This window comes from Alternaria triticimaculans (assembly GCF_023758025.1).
Source record: "Alternaria triticimaculans strain BMP 0046 chromosome Unknown scaffold_3, whole genome shotgun sequence".
NCBI classification, from domain to species: domain Eukaryota; kingdom Fungi; phylum Ascomycota; class Dothideomycetes; order Pleosporales; family Pleosporaceae; genus Alternaria; species Alternaria triticimaculans.
In genome coordinates this window covers 1,885,465-1,901,666 of record NW_026055960.1, presented here as the reverse complement: position 1 = coordinate 1,901,666, position 16,202 = coordinate 1,885,465, and the positions used below count along the sequence as shown (strand labels likewise).

Genomic DNA, 16,202 nt, shown 5'->3' with positions numbered 1-16,202 from the left:
CCCGCGATCACTAATGAGTCGTTGCACTGAGACTGAACGGTGCCCAGGTGATCAGCCAATGAATCCGCTTACGACCAGCAAGCCACAGTTTGGTACCATGGTGCATCCTTCTTGGGAGTCATCGGCAAAAGGCCAGAGGCAGTATGACGAAAACTGCGCCCTCACCTTATAAGATGCTGAGCAGTCGCATTCAACATCTGTATGGCAATCAATACACCAAAGATGGCTTTCAATAAGAGAGGCTCCAGCAACTTCGCGCACTGGAACATGTTCCCATTCATGACAACACCGAAGACAAAGTACATTCTTGGACAGACACAGTCGCCATTCTTCGGTCTTCCACGCGAAATACGGGATACCATCTACGAGTACTATGCCCAGGGTCGACCACAGTATGTGTACGACAAGAATACGACAAAGCTACGTTACTCCCATGCTTCAGCTCAGGCGGAGGGTCTCGGGCTTATGATGACCTGCAAGATCGCTGCAGACGAGATGATGCATGTCGCTTTCCAGAACATCGAGTTTAGTACGCTTTGCTCTGCGAACGATGGCGCGGAATTCCAACAACTCCGGTCTAGAGTGGCGCGATTCTCTCAGTGTAAGTGCTACGTTTGGCGATGAGATAACATTGCAGGGCTGATTCATTCATCAGTGTTCGAAATGGTTCAAACCCAGAGGCAATACATGCTGATTTGCGTTGCCGAGCTACTCGAGGAGTCAGACTTTGCTAATGCTATGGCACGGTTCCCAGTGATCGAAGATTCCTTTGGGAGGCCTCTGCAAGAAGCAGTTGCGCAAAATCTGGAAAAGCTTTCCGGTAATATGGCCATAAGCCTGGACGACCACACTAGCCAAGACTTCATCGACGCCCTAGTCTTCATACTGGACATCGCGAGGGATCGAAATCCGACAAAGTTTGTGCAGCTTACACGACAGGTGTTTGGGAACAACATGTGTCCTATTGAGAACCTTCATGGTAGCGCTCAAAACAATATCTTTGTCGAAGGGTCATTGCACGATGTATTTTCGTGGAGACCGGAATCATGGTAAGAACTCCGGAGTGTGAATTAGCTGTCTGACAAATACTCATCCAATGCATCGATACTTTAGGTCAATCCCCACAGATGATGAGCTTTCCAGAATGGAAAAACTTGTCTGTGAACCGGAAGAAGATGGGACACTGCTCTACGAATGGTGCCATGTGACGAATCCTATCCGACTGAGCAACAATAAGTACTACTTCTCTGCCGCAGCGGTAGCGATTGACTTTCGTAAGTTCACCATTCATATTGTGAGCTGGAAAGACCAGTCATATGTCCTGTTTTGTACTCAAACGGGGATATTTCTGTTAACATCCGAGCAGTCAGTCACATTCCCCAGAAGCGCTTGAACAATCTGCGCAAGCTCATTCTCTGCGAAGACTTCAAGTCCAGGCCCCGATCTGTTTGCCACGCAAGGGGTCTCATTCCTATATGCAAAGCAAACCCCGGGCTTCGGATTGAGAGACGCGTCGATCTGTTGACCAGTCTTCTACCTGCAAGCCATCCTACTGGTTGTCTGGTAGGGATTGGCACCTTAGGTGGTCATACAGTCATGGGAGCCGCTGTTCCATGGTTCACCGAAATCTCACTACTCCGCACTCACGGCATGCCCGAAGGCTCCTTCCAGCTCGTCATCGATGGTACATCGCGAGAAGCTGTCGAGGTGTGGAACGTTATCAAGCACGCGGCAGCCATGCAAGGAGCCATGCTCGAACAATGTCGCGTTCGCAACACGCAGCCAACGTCTAGGCTATATGATAGCATAGCTGGTCGCATCTATGGCCCCAGAGCTTTACCATGGCATCTGCCAGACGGCTTCTCCGACACGATCCGCCGCACAATCGAGGGCACGACCAACATAACATTCACCGGAGATATGGGTGAATTATGGGATGAGGACGTCTTCTATTTCCAACGAAGAGACTGGACACTAGATCAGTGGCGTCATGAGTGGTATAATGAGATTATCGTCAAGAGCATCGATACGGGTTTCTGGAAGCGATCTAACGCTTGGTATCAGATAGACCCTCGAGGCTTCGGTCAGGTTTATCGGACAGTCTACAAGGGTGAGGTCATTCGCAGCAGCGACCGACCGTTGTAACGGTACTCGCAGACCTGGGCAGCGTTGGACGGCGGACTACAAATGTAGCGTGACGTAGTTCGCGTGAGCAACTACAACGATCATTACAGGCTCTGTCAGGGAAGCCAATGAATACAACTTATTCCATGCGACTCTTCTTATAGCAACCTCCAAGTGCATATGATGATTGACATACTTTGTCATTTCTAGGGTAGCGCGCCACGCCCGCCTCGCTTGCAGCGCAATGCGCGAGCGTCTAGCCAGGAACCAAAGACCTGCCCCTCCAAAAACATTACCAACCTTATTCTCTGCCACAGCGTCGCATCACCCACGTCTCCTGCACTCACTGCAGTCGCTCCTTCCTCCTCGATCCCTCACTCAATGACCGCACCCACGCACCTCGACCCCAGCGAACTGGGCACCAAATCCTACTGGGACGCCGCGTACAACACCGAGCGCCAGAACTTTGCCGCAAACGCCGACGACGAAGGAACAATATGGTTCAGCGACGCGGGCGCCGAAGAGCGCATGTTATCTTTCCTTGAAGACCTCAGCGACGAGGGCCACATACACAAAGAGGGCGATGGGGATGACAACAAAGCGGCGCGGTTCCTGGACCTGGGAACAGGCAATGGGCATTTGCTGTTTGCGCTGCGCGAGGACGAGTGGAACGGCGAGATGGTCGGTGTCGACTACTCTGCGCAGAGCGTCACGCTTGCCACGTCGATTCGCGACGCGAAGGATGACTCTTACAAGGACATCGCATTCCACGAGTGGGATATTCTGTCGCAAGCACCGGGCGCGTGGCTAGGCGCTGGCTTCGATGTCGTACTGGACAAGGGCACATTTGACGCCATCTGCCTGTCGCAAGAAGAGGACGCGCAAGGTCGAAGGATCTGCGAAGGATACAGGGAAAAGGTTGAGCCTCTTATGAAGAAGGGCGGCAGATTCCTCATCACGAGCTGCAATTGGACCGAAGAAGAGCTCAAGGGCTGGTTTGGAGGCGGAGAGCTGAAGTTTGAGGGCAAGGTCAAGTATCCCAGCTTCACGTTTGGAGGCAAGACGGGCAGCAGTGTTGTTACGCTGTGCTTCAAGAGGGTGTGATTCAGCGCTTCGTCTGCTGAGAGGAAGAACTACTACCATTACTACTGCCGAACAGCCCGCCGTATCCGCGCGAGAACGAGCCATTTCTTCCGCTCGCCCATGTTCTCTGTACCGCCATCGCGCTCTTTCGCCCATGACCGCTGCTGGCCGTTGACGTCCATCTCGTATATCTCCTCGATCTCGAGCCCTTGCTCCGGTATCACCTCCTCGAAGAACGGTGCGACTTTGGCGCGTCCTGTGTGGAAGCCTGCGATACAATATATACGTGCGGATGGGTCGTCGGATAGGAAGTGCAGCATCGACTTGGCCAGGCTCTCGTGCTCCCATGGCATCCAGAGACAATCTGCAGCGAGAATGCGCGTGTAGCGGTTCGCGTGCGAGGTCTCGAAGGGTGTGCTTATAGAGCCCCATTGATGACCTTCGACGGTCACGTTGGGCTTGAGATGCTCTGGGACGTTTTTCGCGACGTTCGTTCTGAGGGTATCGAGGATAGGAGCGGCAGGATAGTCGGTGATGGCGACCTAGCGCATTGTCAGTTGGAGCCTATGCAAAATCCGAGTCTGAGCATGGACGTACCTCTTTCGCGCCCGCCAATGTACTCAGAATCCCGCCCAATCCTACGCCTGCGAGCAAATAGTCCATCAGTACTCTTTTCAACACCTCTCTTTACTCAGCCCGACCCACCTGCACCCAACTCCAACACCGTCTCGCCCTCCACGCCCCACTTCTTCTCCTCTTCTTTGTCTGTCCACCAATTGCCATCTCTCCAGCCCTCCTCATCCTCGTGCAGCCCCTTGCCACTGGCACCTAGATCGCCGCCCTCCACTCGCCCGCTGACCAGTTCTGCCATCATGACGCCGGCATTCCACAGGTAGTGCGCAAACTTTCTTCTTTCTTCTTCGCCGTTCACATCCGCGACCCTGATCTCCTGCTCTCCGAACTTGGCGTTGCGGTACAAAATGACAGTGCTCGGATCGTCGCCATGCTGGTTCTGTGTATCGTCGGTGAAGATGCCGCCGAGGGAGGACCCAAAGATGTCTTCAGGCTCGAGTGGCGTGTTGGCTGGGCGGCGGAGGTTGATCAGCGAAGGAAGTAGCATCGTGAGGGTCGGTGGACGGCGGTCTGGTAGGGCGCGGGCTGGGATCCTTTCTTAGACGGGCTGAAGGATTGTCGCACGACGCCATGATGCGCAATGGAGGGGCTCGCGAAATCTTTAGCGGGGCAGACGCGCCAGGCTGCGGTTGGAATAGCGCACGGGTAGCATGCAGGGTCACCGCATGGCTCCGACATGTCGTGAGATCATCATTTGCCGAGGCTGCTGCTCGTGGCGCTCTGAAACGCCGAGTTTCCTGCTCACTCCTACTCTCCTCTTCATTGACAACACGATTGACTGACTGACAAGCCACAATCACCAATATGTCATTTTCCTCCTTCAAGAATCCCGCTACATACCATCTACTCAGGTACCAAGCTACCTTACCAGCTCTCGACGCTCAAAATCCTCTAACAGAAGCATAGCTATGGCACCCTCCTGGGCTCAACGCTCTTCCAGTCCTTCGTCTCAGGCATCGTAGCCTTCCGCGTCCTCCCTCGCCCTCAATTCTCCACGCTCCAGAAGCACACCTTCCCCGTCTACTTCACGCTACAAACCCTCACTCCCGTCGTCATGCTGCTCACATACCCTCGCGGCGGAGCATCGTCCCTACTACCGTTCCTCTCTTCCTCGCCCATCCCGCCGACAGCAACCGATAACTTGAGCTCCTGGCTGCACACCACAATGTTTCTCACCGCGCTTGTCAACTGGGTCTACGTTGGACCCAAGACAACAGAGGTCATGGGTCTGAGGAAGCATCAGGAGACGAGGGATGGGAAGAAGAGTTATGATGCTGGGCCACATAGTAAGGAGATGCAGGCCTTGAACAAGCAGTTCGGCATCCTGCACGGTGTCAGCAGTCTGGTCAACATGGTTGGATTAGGAGCTATGATCTGGTACGGTGCAGTGCTGGCTGATGGGCTGAGCTTGTAGAGTTCCGAGGACGCTGTATATACTAGGCGGAATGGCCTGTGGACGAGACAACGATGTAAATAAGAAGCGTGTGCTGCCTATACGTGAAGAGGAGGATGGTGAAGAAACCGACAAAGTACTAGCTACCTCGATACTCAGGCATACGATGGTGCAATCGCATCATTGAATCATGAGCACATGGCGCCTCTAGTTCATCATACCACAAACGCCACGTTTTGACACCAGCAGCTATATACTCACCCTCCCTCTGTACGACCCAATGTCCTTACTTTACGGTCTGTCTCATTCGCTGCGCCATGGCGATAACATTGCTAGAACTGAGCTCAGCCAGACCCTCAAGCTTCAACACCGACGCACCAACGAAAGCTCACAAAGACGAAACAAGAGATGGCCCGGAAGCAGTACAGTACCGACAACTCATCTCCCGAGCTGTAACGCAGCGTCTGCATTCGCCATCCCTCGATGACCTCAGTAAGACCAAGGCGGGCGTCGCACCTGTACATTCCTTAGAAGAATGGGAGCTGCAAGAGCGCTGTATCGCACGGAGTAAAGCCCGGATTGAGGCCGAAGAGCTGGGTATCCCATGGAGTAAGACCGTCCATCTTCGCGCATGCACCCATTCGCCTCATCCGATATGCATGACAAGATCTGACAGCTAATAGCACAATTGGTCCACGATGTCGAAAGCACCACTCTGCAAGTCCACGTCCTCACCCCAACTCGGTACGAAGTACCGCCGAGAAACATAAACAAGAACCAAGAGGCGACTAAACAGAACGAGGAGATGAAATACACGTTTGGCGACTCCGAAGATGCAGCGCGTGATGAAGAGTGGAAGACAAAAGACGCTGCTGTATACAACATGTTGAAAGCGTTTCGGGGCGCGCGTTCAGGTCGCTGAGTAGGACCGCCCAGCTTCGCTTGATTGGGATGTTTTTGTGAGAGCTGGAATGCGACACAGTCCTCTGCCTACCGTGATGGCACTCTAATGCTGATAGTACATTTTGGATTGCTGTTTTCCGTCAAGATGCGCGGTGTATCCATTCGCCAAGTGGAGGTGCATGGTGGTTGGCCATCATGGTTCGCGGGTAATTGGTGTCTTATATTAAGCTTAAATGATCGTGGTACTGCAAACACGGCTTGTTCATCGTTCAGTTTTAAGTTTTTCAAGTCGAAAGCGTTATCAAACATGGTGTATCCAGCTGCGAGGATCTTGAGGTCTCTAACCATTACATTAGCTTCTACAGGGCTGGTGCTCAGCAACCCCATTTCGAGTCCCAGAACATCTTCAGAGACTAGGGACGTCAGTCGCAACAAACCATTGCTACAGGACTTCGATGCTCTTGGAGCATGGTTCGACGGTGTCGCGGCGATCAACACAACCACGTCTGCGGCCTCATCCAAGAAGAACGCGACCATCGCGATAGTCGGCGCCGGAATCTCTGGTCTCGCTACGGCACTGATGCTTGACAGTGTGGGTGTGCACAACTGGGAGATCATCGAGGCAAGCGACCGGGTCGGAGGACGGTTCCGCACCAAGTACGTTGGTGGAACGCAAGAATGGGCGGAGATGGGTCCTATGCGCCTTCCTCACTCGATTACATACAAAGATGGAGAGACGATCGAATACAGCGATCATCAAATGGTATTCCAGCTGGCCGAGATGCTCAATGAGAAGAACGCAAACGATCCGCATCACAAGGTCGACTTCATCCCATGGGTTCAGCATCATCCCAATGAGATCCTCGGCCTAGGAACTGGCAGACTTCCAAATGGGCAACTTCCAACACGAGCGGAGATCCAAGCAAACTCGTCTCTTGGGCGACCAGCACCACTGGACACGCAGGAGTACACCGAAACCAAGCAGCGCATGAACGAGCTTTTGAAGTCAAAGGACAGACTCAAGGCCGTGCAACGCGACGTGTGGCGCGAACACAAGAAAGCCATGGATCAAGGCCTCGACGACTGGAGCGAGCAGGCCATGATGCGCCACGTCTTCGGTGCAAGCGAAAACGTTACAGACGCCATCTGGACAGCGAGCGACTACGACGTCTTCTGGGATGAGTTAGTGCACAACTCGAACCTTGCGCAAGATGGCGGACCGGATGCACTGGGCATGACTGAGTGGAAGTGCGTAGACGGCGGCTTCAACAGACTATCTGATGCATTCCTTCCCCATGTCAGCGACCGTCTCACCCTCAACCGTAAGATCAGAAAACTGGAGGCTGTCGAAGACGGCGAGGGTCACACACGCACGAAAGTGTCGTGGTATCCCAGTGTCAGCAACAGAACATACGAGTCGAAAGAATACGACTACACCATCATGGCAGTGCCATTCACCATGACACGCTTCATGTCGCTTCCGAAATTCTCCTCCGTACTCGGTCGCGCGATCAGCGAAGCTGGCCTCCGTTTCAAATCTGCCTGCAAAGTCGCGCTACTCTTCAAAGAACGTTTCTGGGAGAAGGGCGATCGTCCCATCTTCGGCGGATACTCTACTCCACCCAGTGCGGCCGTCGGCGCCCTTTACTATCCCGTCTATGGCCTCAACGAGTCTCGCCCAGGCTTGATCTTGCATTACCGGGGTGGCCACTGGAGCGACGAGTTCACGAGCTTCTCAGACGAAGAGTATGTGCAGACTGTGTTGGATGCTGTTGTCAGTGTGCATGGCGAGCAAGCGAGAGAGCTGTATACGGGCGACTACGAGAAGCTGTGTTGGCTGCAGGACGAGCATACGGGGACTGCTTGGTGCCGTCCGGATGTGATGCAGCATAAGTTGTATATCCCGGCATATCATCAGACGGAGCACAATACCATTTTCATTGGAGAGCATACGGCCCCGACGCATGCTTGGGTGAGTTCATCGCTGCATTCGGCTGTCAGAGGTTCTGTGCAGCTGCTGCTTGAGTTGGGTTTGGTGGACGAGGCGAAGCGGGTCAATGAGAAGTGGATGGGCAGGTGGATTCAGCATGCAGCCACGTCGAAAGTCGAAATTTGAGCGTAAGTTTGTAGCACAATATAGGTCACCTGAAGCGCGTAATAGATGGATGTCAATGCACATTGGGGAAAGTGAAAGATACTTGAGAGAGAGCTGCCGAAGAGCTACCAAACACGTGCTCCATTCAAGCTCTGTTCTGCGACACTGGTTCTCTAGATAGTGAGCCAATAACTAGCTGTATCCGGATCTAGAGTAGTCCAACAGTACGGCATGTCTCCGCACAGGCCATCGTCCCCAAATTTCCTGTCTCTAATCACCGCACTATAATTCTTCATCGCAAGTCGAAAATGCTGCTCCGCTTTCTCTACTTCTTTACCCATACTAGCTAGCATGGTTGTATTGTCGAACATGTGCGATATCGTTTCCCCGCTGTTGACGAACGTAGGCCGGTTGAAATCTACGACCAAGCTAATTTGGCCAATAGCAGCTTCAACTTGTGGCATGAAGGGCATGATGTTGGTGACACCTTTCGCAGTTGGCAATGGCGAGTAGAAAGCGAGTGGGTGGAAAGGAAGAACGCCAGTTGAGGCAGCGAGAGCGTTTGTGTTGAGCGTGCCGTGAACTACTGATACCAGGTGGGCCATATGGGTTAAGATGTCGATGAGAGTTTGCTTGTCCTGCAGTGTAGATGGAAAGTCCACTATCTGAGCTGGTACTGCTTCATGGATCCATGCTTGGAGCTCGTTGTCGTTTACAATTGCGCTTGCATCCTTGTAATATGATTCAACGAAGGTCGTCATGAACTGGCGAATGGCAGTATGGATAACCGATGCATCCCGGTAGAAAGGAAACGCTTTGATCTCGGGACCGAAGCTAGAGTCAATCAGGCCTCGCCTTTTCAAATTGGTTTCGAAGTAGTTCGCCTGGAAAGAGCTGGATTCGCCTGAATGATACAGTGAGTCGGTGTAGTTACCGGCTTGACTGCCAGACCATGGGAAGAGTTGATCGATGGGGCCACCGGGGTTTATCAGGCTGTCGCGACCGATGACTCGGAACGCCCAAGCATCCTTCATTACTACATTACCGCTGTAAGTTGGGAGTCACAATCGTGGAACAGGGGTCGAAGCTTACATCGGTGCAGTATGGCCATGACGGGATGTTCCTCACTCAAAGTCCGAATAGCACTCAGGTACACAATCTCACTGACCGCGTGCGTGGCGCCGAGATGATACCATTGCGCGTACCAGAAGCTGTTGAGATTGAACATCATTTTGGCCAACAACCAGTCGTTAGGCGAGTCGTGAGGGGTATAGACTAGGTCAGAGCCTTCTACATTCGATTTGATGGCGAGCGGCAGGAAGTTCTGAGACTTGGGGTCGATGTAAAAGTACGCTTGGCAGGCAGCGCCGTATTTGCCAGCGGACTGTGGCTGATACTTTTGGTCCAGATAATCGGCAAGAAAGAGACGGCCAGAGGATTGGAGTGCTTCCAGTGTCTGCCCCGATATCGCGTCGGCGTTGGAGACGGAGAAAGGAAGTTTCGTGTCCTTTGACACTCGCACGATCTTGTACGGGTTATCTGAGAGCTGGGTCATTGAAAAGAGCAGGTCTTCTGTGTAATTAGCCAATAGTCCTGGATATGGCCCTTTGGGCGCGCTTTCTTTCCACAGGCCGTTATATAGCTTCGCATAGTCATCCAAAGTGTTCAAGCCGCCAGCCTGAGGTATGTTAAGCGCAGATCTCCAGAATCAGTCTTTCAGATGTACTTACTGCCACAATGGATGCTTGGGCAGCCTTAGCATCCTCATCATTCTTAGTGCTCAATTTGTCAGAAAAGATTTCGAAGCGATCCCCTTGCGCCTTCGCAACTGGTCCACCGATACTGCCAGCTGGATAGAATGCCGTGTTGCCGGCGATTGAGGGACCGTATTGCCAGCCAGCTCGCTTCTCTGCAAGCGCAGATGCACGCGTACTGGAACTAGAGCTGGTGCCAATCGAGAAGGGCGACATGTCCCGGCGCCAGGGTGAGAGGACTGCTCCGTGAGCAGAACTACTGGCGCAGAGCAAGAAACAAAGTTGATAACGCATGTTTGGCATAGGAAATAGATGGAGAGGAGTATAAATCTGAGATGTATAGATGTGTTGGATCCCGTTCCAAGTGGCTGAGTCGATGGTTTTATGCTGATCGAATAGGTCCGGAACTCAACGCATAGCAGTTATCAAGACCGCGAGAGCCGAGTTGAATACAGAAGCCGAGAACTCCGCCTCGTACAACCTGTCTGGGAAGTCTATGCATTGTGTCAGTGAGGTCACAAAGCTGAGGTGAGCACAATCTAGCCAGCCTTGCGCGGTTCCGATCTGAACCGCCGTCTGACAACCGAAAGCAATACCGCCCGCAAGCGCACAGCAAGCAATCCAGATAGTAGCTGAGTTTCGTTCGACTCTCATTACAAGCTCTGCTAAGGCAGGCTCATATAAGGATGATGCTGGTGTTAAGTTAGTGCCGAGACGTCAACGAGATGCCCAGGTGGCATCAAACCACCACAGCCAACTCGATCGGCTGATATCGTTTTTGGTTCATTCAGAGCCCAAGAAGTCAGATTAAAAGTCACTCTGCCCAATGTGCGATTGATCATCGCAGAGCAATTTTGGAACTGTATGGGCTTCGTACGAGCCAACGGATTTGTGACATCGCGACATCGATTGCCGAAGTAAACGGATTGCCAAGCGAGCCAACGGATTGGTTCGGTCCCGAGGCAAAAAGCGCTAATACAAAACGAGCATAGATCCGGAGCTCATACATCATCTCCCGAATTTGTGCCGAGCTCTAAACAGCACTCGGTAACAAACAAGCATACGTTATGAAGATCCATATATATCAAACGTGATCGATTCTATCTTCTTTCAACCTCAAGTTTATCAATCTGGGATGGAATGCTCGCAGCGTAACGAAGCTGGTCTCGCCATACGACTAAGATCCGTTGGCACCCTGAACGTACGGTTTCTTGTAATTGTAAGGAGGAGCCATGTTCGAGTACCAAGGATCATAAGTCAACAGTACAAAGCCAGGATCAGCAGCTGCAATGTTTGAAGGCCAACAGCTGTTTTGGTCCAAACCTTCGTTGGGTGGGGCAGCAGCATGGCCCCATGCAGCAATCGTAAACTCAGGGCGCTGAGTGACGGTCACGTGTACTTCAGTGTACTGATACCCCTTCTTCATCGCGTATACCTTGTTGGGGGCAGCGTTGGCTTTTGCCGCGAAGTCGGAGTTCGTCAGATCTTCAAGCGAAGGCTTGAAGCATGCACCCTTCCACATCCTGCCAGCGCGTCTGTTCTCATCGGCTGGCAAAACGCGTACCATTTGGCCTTGAGCATCGACGCCGGCTTTCAAAAAGGCGGGATGGTTTCTGTGCAATAGATAGGCGGGTGGGTACTCATCTCGATCGCAATCGTCCGGCTTTACCCATCCCCGACCATTATGCTGGTAGGTCCAGACATCGGTGGCTTTCGCGTCGAGCCGGTGCTTGATAGTAGCGTTTTCCTCATCGCAGGTCAGAGTCGACCATGACGGATGATTTCGAATGACTGAGCTGTAATGGTAACAAGCTTGTGAATTCTCTTGCGAACAAGTCGCTTTGAATTGCACTGGCACCGCATTTGGCGCAAAAGCGAGCGAGGTAATGACCATGTTCTCTTTTCTTGTTGAACCGTTGACGCAGGACTGCTTGCGAAGTGTGTTGGAGGCCTCGCCGAGACGGAGTGTTGATTTCCCTGCGGGTACTCTGCATTTCTTTGCTGGCTTAGTAACGCCATTACCGCTGCCACCTCCACCTGGTCGACGGGGCCTTGAGCTATCGATTGGGTTACCGTCGTCACCCTTTTTGCGACTGTGACGTTTCATGCGCTTTGGCGGCTTGAAGCTCGATACACCGTTGGCTACGGTGCTCAAGATTTCGAAAGCTTTCTTGATATCTTGCGGCACCAGGTCCGTACCCCCGCATGGACTCAGCCACCATGAGAATGCGCCCTCGGGGTCTTCTTCTTCGGGATACAGATACGCAGCCATCTGTGCGGCTGTTGTAGCCATATCTGTGAGATTGAGTTAGTATTGGTGTGACGTGTGAGACGCAGTAAGACGCTAAGCAAATGAGCCGACTTACCCAGACCAATATCCAGAATCTTGCCCACTACGGGTATGAATTGAACTCCGACGTCGATTACGAGTTTGATACTTGACATGAGCACATAGCAACTAATCTAGATAATCGTCAGATGGCAAAACGTTTCCTAACCGCGATTAGCGGGTATTGGATAGCATACCTGAGCGATCAAGGGCATTGCTTCCAGAACAGTGTCTGCCAGTTCGTTGAGGAGGAAGTTGTCGCACAAACATTTCCCAGGCGCAATCAACTGACTACCCGCTCCCGGTCCTCTTTCCCAAGGAATACTGGTTTCCATAGGGTAGAATCCGATACACCCGTAATTAGATGTTCTCCCCTCCTCTGCCGCCTCATCTAGTGCGTCCTGACAAATGGGTTTGCACTGAGTCTTGCTCACTTCGTTGTATGCTGGGTCCCTGTATATGATGCATGTCTGATCATTGGCGAGTTTCGCTGCGGTTTTGTTGTAATAGTTGGGATCTTCGCCGTTGCCAAAGTCCTCCCCAAATCCGTGTGGTCCACTTTCATCGGGCCCATCGATAGGAGTAGTACATATCTCCTCGGGACAATAGTTGTATTTGCAAGCAAACATGCAAAGTCGGTTTAGTTCCACATTGAACTCGTCCCAAGCTACGATGTTGAGTCCAGTCTTCTCGGTTGGCAGATCTAGAAGCTTTCCAGTTGTGTAGCATATGCATACACGCTCAGGACAAAATCCATAGAGACAGGTGAAGTCGCAAAGGTCCCCTGACTCTAAAGTGATACCTTCCCCGGAGGTACAGCCTTGACCACTCTCGGGTCGTGGAGGTAGAATGCTCATTTCCTGCGCAGTGAACTCCTGGAGATCAACGGCCCAGTCAACAGTTCCAGCAAAGTTGAATGACTTCCATTCGGCACGTCGGGCGTCCTTGGTTTCAGGAGTCATATAACTGATGTAGTCACCTGAAAAGCGAATTCATATTAGCAAAGGCCAAGTGCAAGCTCCGACGATGGCTGTAGCGCAAGACCAAGAAGGCTCACCAGCAGCGTGACTCACCATTGTACACCATGACATCAGTACGCGACTGCTTATCGAAAAAGGTTCGAGACGAGTTCTCACCAGGGCTGGTGATAAGCTCAGTGATCTCGGCGTAAGCGAGGTAGCCTGGAGTTCTAGTGCATCGGCCCGGAGTAGCGTCGGAGCTGTCTCTCGATCCTGTAAATTCACATTTCGGGCCCCAACAGCCATCCTGGGCCATATGAAAAGACCTGCCGTAACTTGCTTCTCCCACAAAAATCTTGTTATGTGGGACGCCTGCTTTCGAGACTGCTTTCGTCGTTAATCAAAGTGCATACAGCGCGGCATTCCTTCACGGATCGAACATACTCATAGCTAGAGAATTTCGCGTCTCCGTGTAGTTGACTGTCATTTGAATCAGCATGACCGTTCGATCTCGTCTGAGTCGTTATAGCACCCACCATGGCTCCGGATACATCGACCGGAAGGACATGAGTCATATGCATTGGGATTACCAGCATCCCATTGCCCATGCAGATCGTACGTCATGTAAACAATGTAGTCAACGACTACCGCAATCCTGTCGATAGGAAAAGCTTTAAGATACCAGTACGAGGCCGGTGCGGCGATGGACACAGAGACGCCAGGTTCCAATTCTTTCTTCAAGACCGTAAGGAACTTGAGATAGTTCAGGCCATCGCTTGGTCGGCCAATAGGTCGGCCATCGACTAGTATATCAGGAGCCTATGAGCTGGTAATTAATGTATGCTAGAAGCAGGCAACGATAGCAAAACTTACACCCGGGTATTCCCAATCGATGTCTATGCCATCAATGCCTTCCACTTTGGCGAATTGGGCGAGATTCCTAGCGAACTCATCCCGGTGGTCTATGATAGCTCCGCGAATAATGTTGTACGTTGCCGGTTCTGTCGAAGCCGCCCAGCCGCCAAATGAAACAATGCGCTTGACATTTCTCAGTTCCTTGAAGTCTTTCCAGTGGTCAGAGCCGTCTCGAATAGCGGGCTTCCAGTTATCGGGGTTGATGTCGGCAAACGCCCAGTGGATGTGCGTGTAGGATTCGCCGACGCTTGCATCTCGAGCGTTGAGCCGCAGACAAGGACGTTTGTGATTATATGCTTCATAGTAGCCGATTCGCATAAATTCGTTCGGGGCTGGAGAATTGTCCATCAGTTGATTGCCGCAATTCGAGACGCAGGTGTTCTGGAAATTCTTGTCTTTGCTGCCTGGCGCACCATTCTTGGGCGCATGGATGTCGCAATGGGCTGGAAATACACCGCAAAAGCCCCAATTGCTACAGCATGCCTTCAAAGGGCACGGATTCAGATCAGCTAGTGATGCTTTATTCGTTGGTCGTTGCGTGCCAGGAACCAGCGGCCCACACTGGGTACCTTGCTGTGGCGGTGGCATGGGGGGCAAGCCATCACTGACGCACATGCTGTAGCCGATCAGCATATCCTTGCACTCAGTCCATGCCCAAGTCTTTCCTCTGTTCCACTTCTCAAGGTTGCCGATAGTCACGCCATACTGTCCGGACAATCGATCGCAAGTATCTCCATTCTGGATAAGGTGTGTTGCGCAGACGCCATCGGATCCCGCTTGCGGCACGGCGCGTTTGCGAACATGGGTAGCGTTGTTGTTGGCGACATTGCTGGTACTGTTGGCATTGATCGTATTGTTGACGCCATGAAGATCCACTACTCGCACATCTGGGAGATGACCGACGACGCTCTGCCCGTCCGGTAGTGTGCAGTTCCCATTGCTCCACCCTAATACTGCTTTCTGGACCTGAATAAGATCACCCGTGCTGTCGATAATGAGGCCGAACGCGTTTCGTGCCTGGCGTCCGCCACCGCAGAGCTCGACGACGATCTGGTTCGGCGTCCGAGCTCCGTTGGATCGCACGTGATCTGCCAGCAAGCTAAGGGCGGACTCCGCCGTTAGCTTTGCCAGGTCGTCTCCTACATGAACGCCGACAGCCAAATCCTTGTGACGCGCAAACAGGAACTTCTCGTCACAATTATCGCGCGCAGCAAAATACATTCCCATGCCCATGAGCAACCCCACAATATCGCCCGACCGTTCCTGCCCGTCGCCGCGAGTTGTCATCTGCATGTCGTGCGAAGTCTCTATGCCATCCGGAACGCATGCTGGCGCAGACTGGAGGCTCGCTCGAAAAAGATCTCCTGCCTTCTTTGGATTTTCGACAGGGACTTCTGCGATCATGGATTCATTGTCTCCGCCACCCAACGTGCAGCTGCGGATCAGCGGTGTCGTCTGAGGATCGTCAAGTGCCGTTGAAATTGAGAATTCGAGCAGCATTGCCTCCTTACACCGCTGGATGCGCTCCATTGAAAAGTACGTGATCCAGCTGTGCGTATTTGCGTAGTCTACACATGCTAGCGGGCAGTCGTACTGGTCGGGGTAGTAGGTATTCGGGCTGTCAATCGGCGAGGCGTCGTCTTCAGTAAGGGGTTCGCTAACCCAAGTACCGTTGGGGTGCATAGCGGATTGTACCCGTGCGCAGCCCCAGAAAAGGAGAATGGAGAGGTATCTTGCCATCGCGAGACTGGTGCTATTCTGAAAATGACTTCACGATGCACTGCTGTAAGGACGATACAGAAAAAACTCGACTTCCGCACCCGGTGAAGCACCACATACACTCTTCGAAACAACCGCTATGCAGATCTTGCCTACTCGTTCAATCCCAGTAGTAACGTGGCACAGCCGCGAACCGCTTGATTGCATCAATGTACGGTCGTCAGGTGTCTCGCCCCGACAGATCGGTAAATGAATACCTCAAGGTCATGTACGCCGAGCCGGGTAAACAAGCGAT

At 52.4% G+C, this 16,202-nt stretch overlaps 7 protein-coding genes across 7 annotated transcripts; 4 read left to right on the top strand and 3 right to left on the bottom strand.

Annotated features, from left to right (window-relative positions):
* Window positions 1–222: 222 nt before the first annotated feature.
* Window positions 223–2,145, top strand: J4E78_003326 (uncharacterized protein; the record flags this gene model as incomplete). Its single annotated transcript, XM_049363966.1, has 4 exons — window positions 223–601; window positions 656–979; window positions 1,257–1,274; window positions 1,364–2,145. 4 exons carry the CDS (start codon window positions 223–225, stop codon window positions 2,143–2,145), a joined length of 1,503 nt encoding a protein of 500 aa, XP_049224631.1.
* Window positions 2,146–2,505: 360 nt separating this feature from the next.
* Window positions 2,506–3,228, top strand: J4E78_003325 (uncharacterized protein; the record flags this gene model as incomplete). Its single annotated transcript, XM_049363965.1, has 1 exon — window positions 2,506–3,228. One exon carries the CDS (start codon window positions 2,506–2,508, stop codon window positions 3,226–3,228), a length of 723 nt encoding a protein of 240 aa, XP_049224630.1.
* Window positions 3,229–3,269: 41 nt separating this feature from the next.
* Window positions 3,270–4,327, bottom strand: J4E78_003324 (uncharacterized protein; the record flags this gene model as incomplete). The annotated part of the gene is made up of 3 exons (XM_049363964.1): window positions 3,270–3,749; window positions 3,805–3,851; window positions 3,913–4,327. 3 exons carry the CDS (start codon window positions 4,325–4,327, stop codon window positions 3,270–3,272), a joined length of 942 nt encoding a protein of 313 aa, XP_049224629.1.
* A 317-nt stretch (window positions 4,328–4,644) lies between these two features.
* On the top strand, window positions 4,645–5,254 carry J4E78_003323 (uncharacterized protein; the record flags this gene model as incomplete). Its single annotated transcript, XM_049363963.1, has 2 exons — window positions 4,645–4,691; window positions 4,747–5,254. The coding sequence occupies 2 exons, from the start codon at window positions 4,645–4,647 to the stop codon at window positions 5,252–5,254; spliced, it is 555 nt and encodes a 184-aa protein (XP_049224628.1).
* Window positions 5,255–5,550: 296 nt separating this feature from the next.
* On the top strand, window positions 5,551–8,252 carry J4E78_003322 (uncharacterized protein; the record flags this gene model as incomplete). The annotated part of the gene is made up of 3 exons (XM_049363962.1): window positions 5,551–5,842; window positions 5,917–6,127; window positions 6,554–8,252. The coding sequence occupies 3 exons, from the start codon at window positions 5,551–5,553 to the stop codon at window positions 8,250–8,252; spliced, it is 2,202 nt and encodes a 733-aa protein (XP_049224627.1).
* Window positions 8,253–8,404: 152 nt separating this feature from the next.
* Window positions 8,405–10,279, bottom strand: J4E78_003321 (uncharacterized protein; the record flags this gene model as incomplete). The annotated part of the gene is made up of 3 exons (XM_049363961.1): window positions 8,405–9,267; window positions 9,324–9,909; window positions 9,962–10,279. 3 exons carry the CDS (start codon window positions 10,277–10,279, stop codon window positions 8,405–8,407), a joined length of 1,767 nt encoding a protein of 588 aa, XP_049224626.1.
* An 883-nt stretch (window positions 10,280–11,162) lies between these two features.
* On the bottom strand, window positions 11,163–15,871 carry J4E78_003320 (uncharacterized protein; the record flags this gene model as incomplete). The annotated part of the gene is made up of 8 exons (XM_049363960.1): window positions 11,163–12,280; window positions 12,352–12,448; window positions 12,512–13,293; window positions 13,388–13,495; window positions 13,718–13,753; window positions 13,810–14,092; window positions 14,147–14,520; window positions 14,758–15,871. The coding sequence occupies 8 exons, from the start codon at window positions 15,869–15,871 to the stop codon at window positions 11,163–11,165; spliced, it is 3,912 nt and encodes a 1,303-aa protein (XP_049224625.1).
* Between the last annotated feature and the right edge of the window lie 331 nt (window positions 15,872–16,202).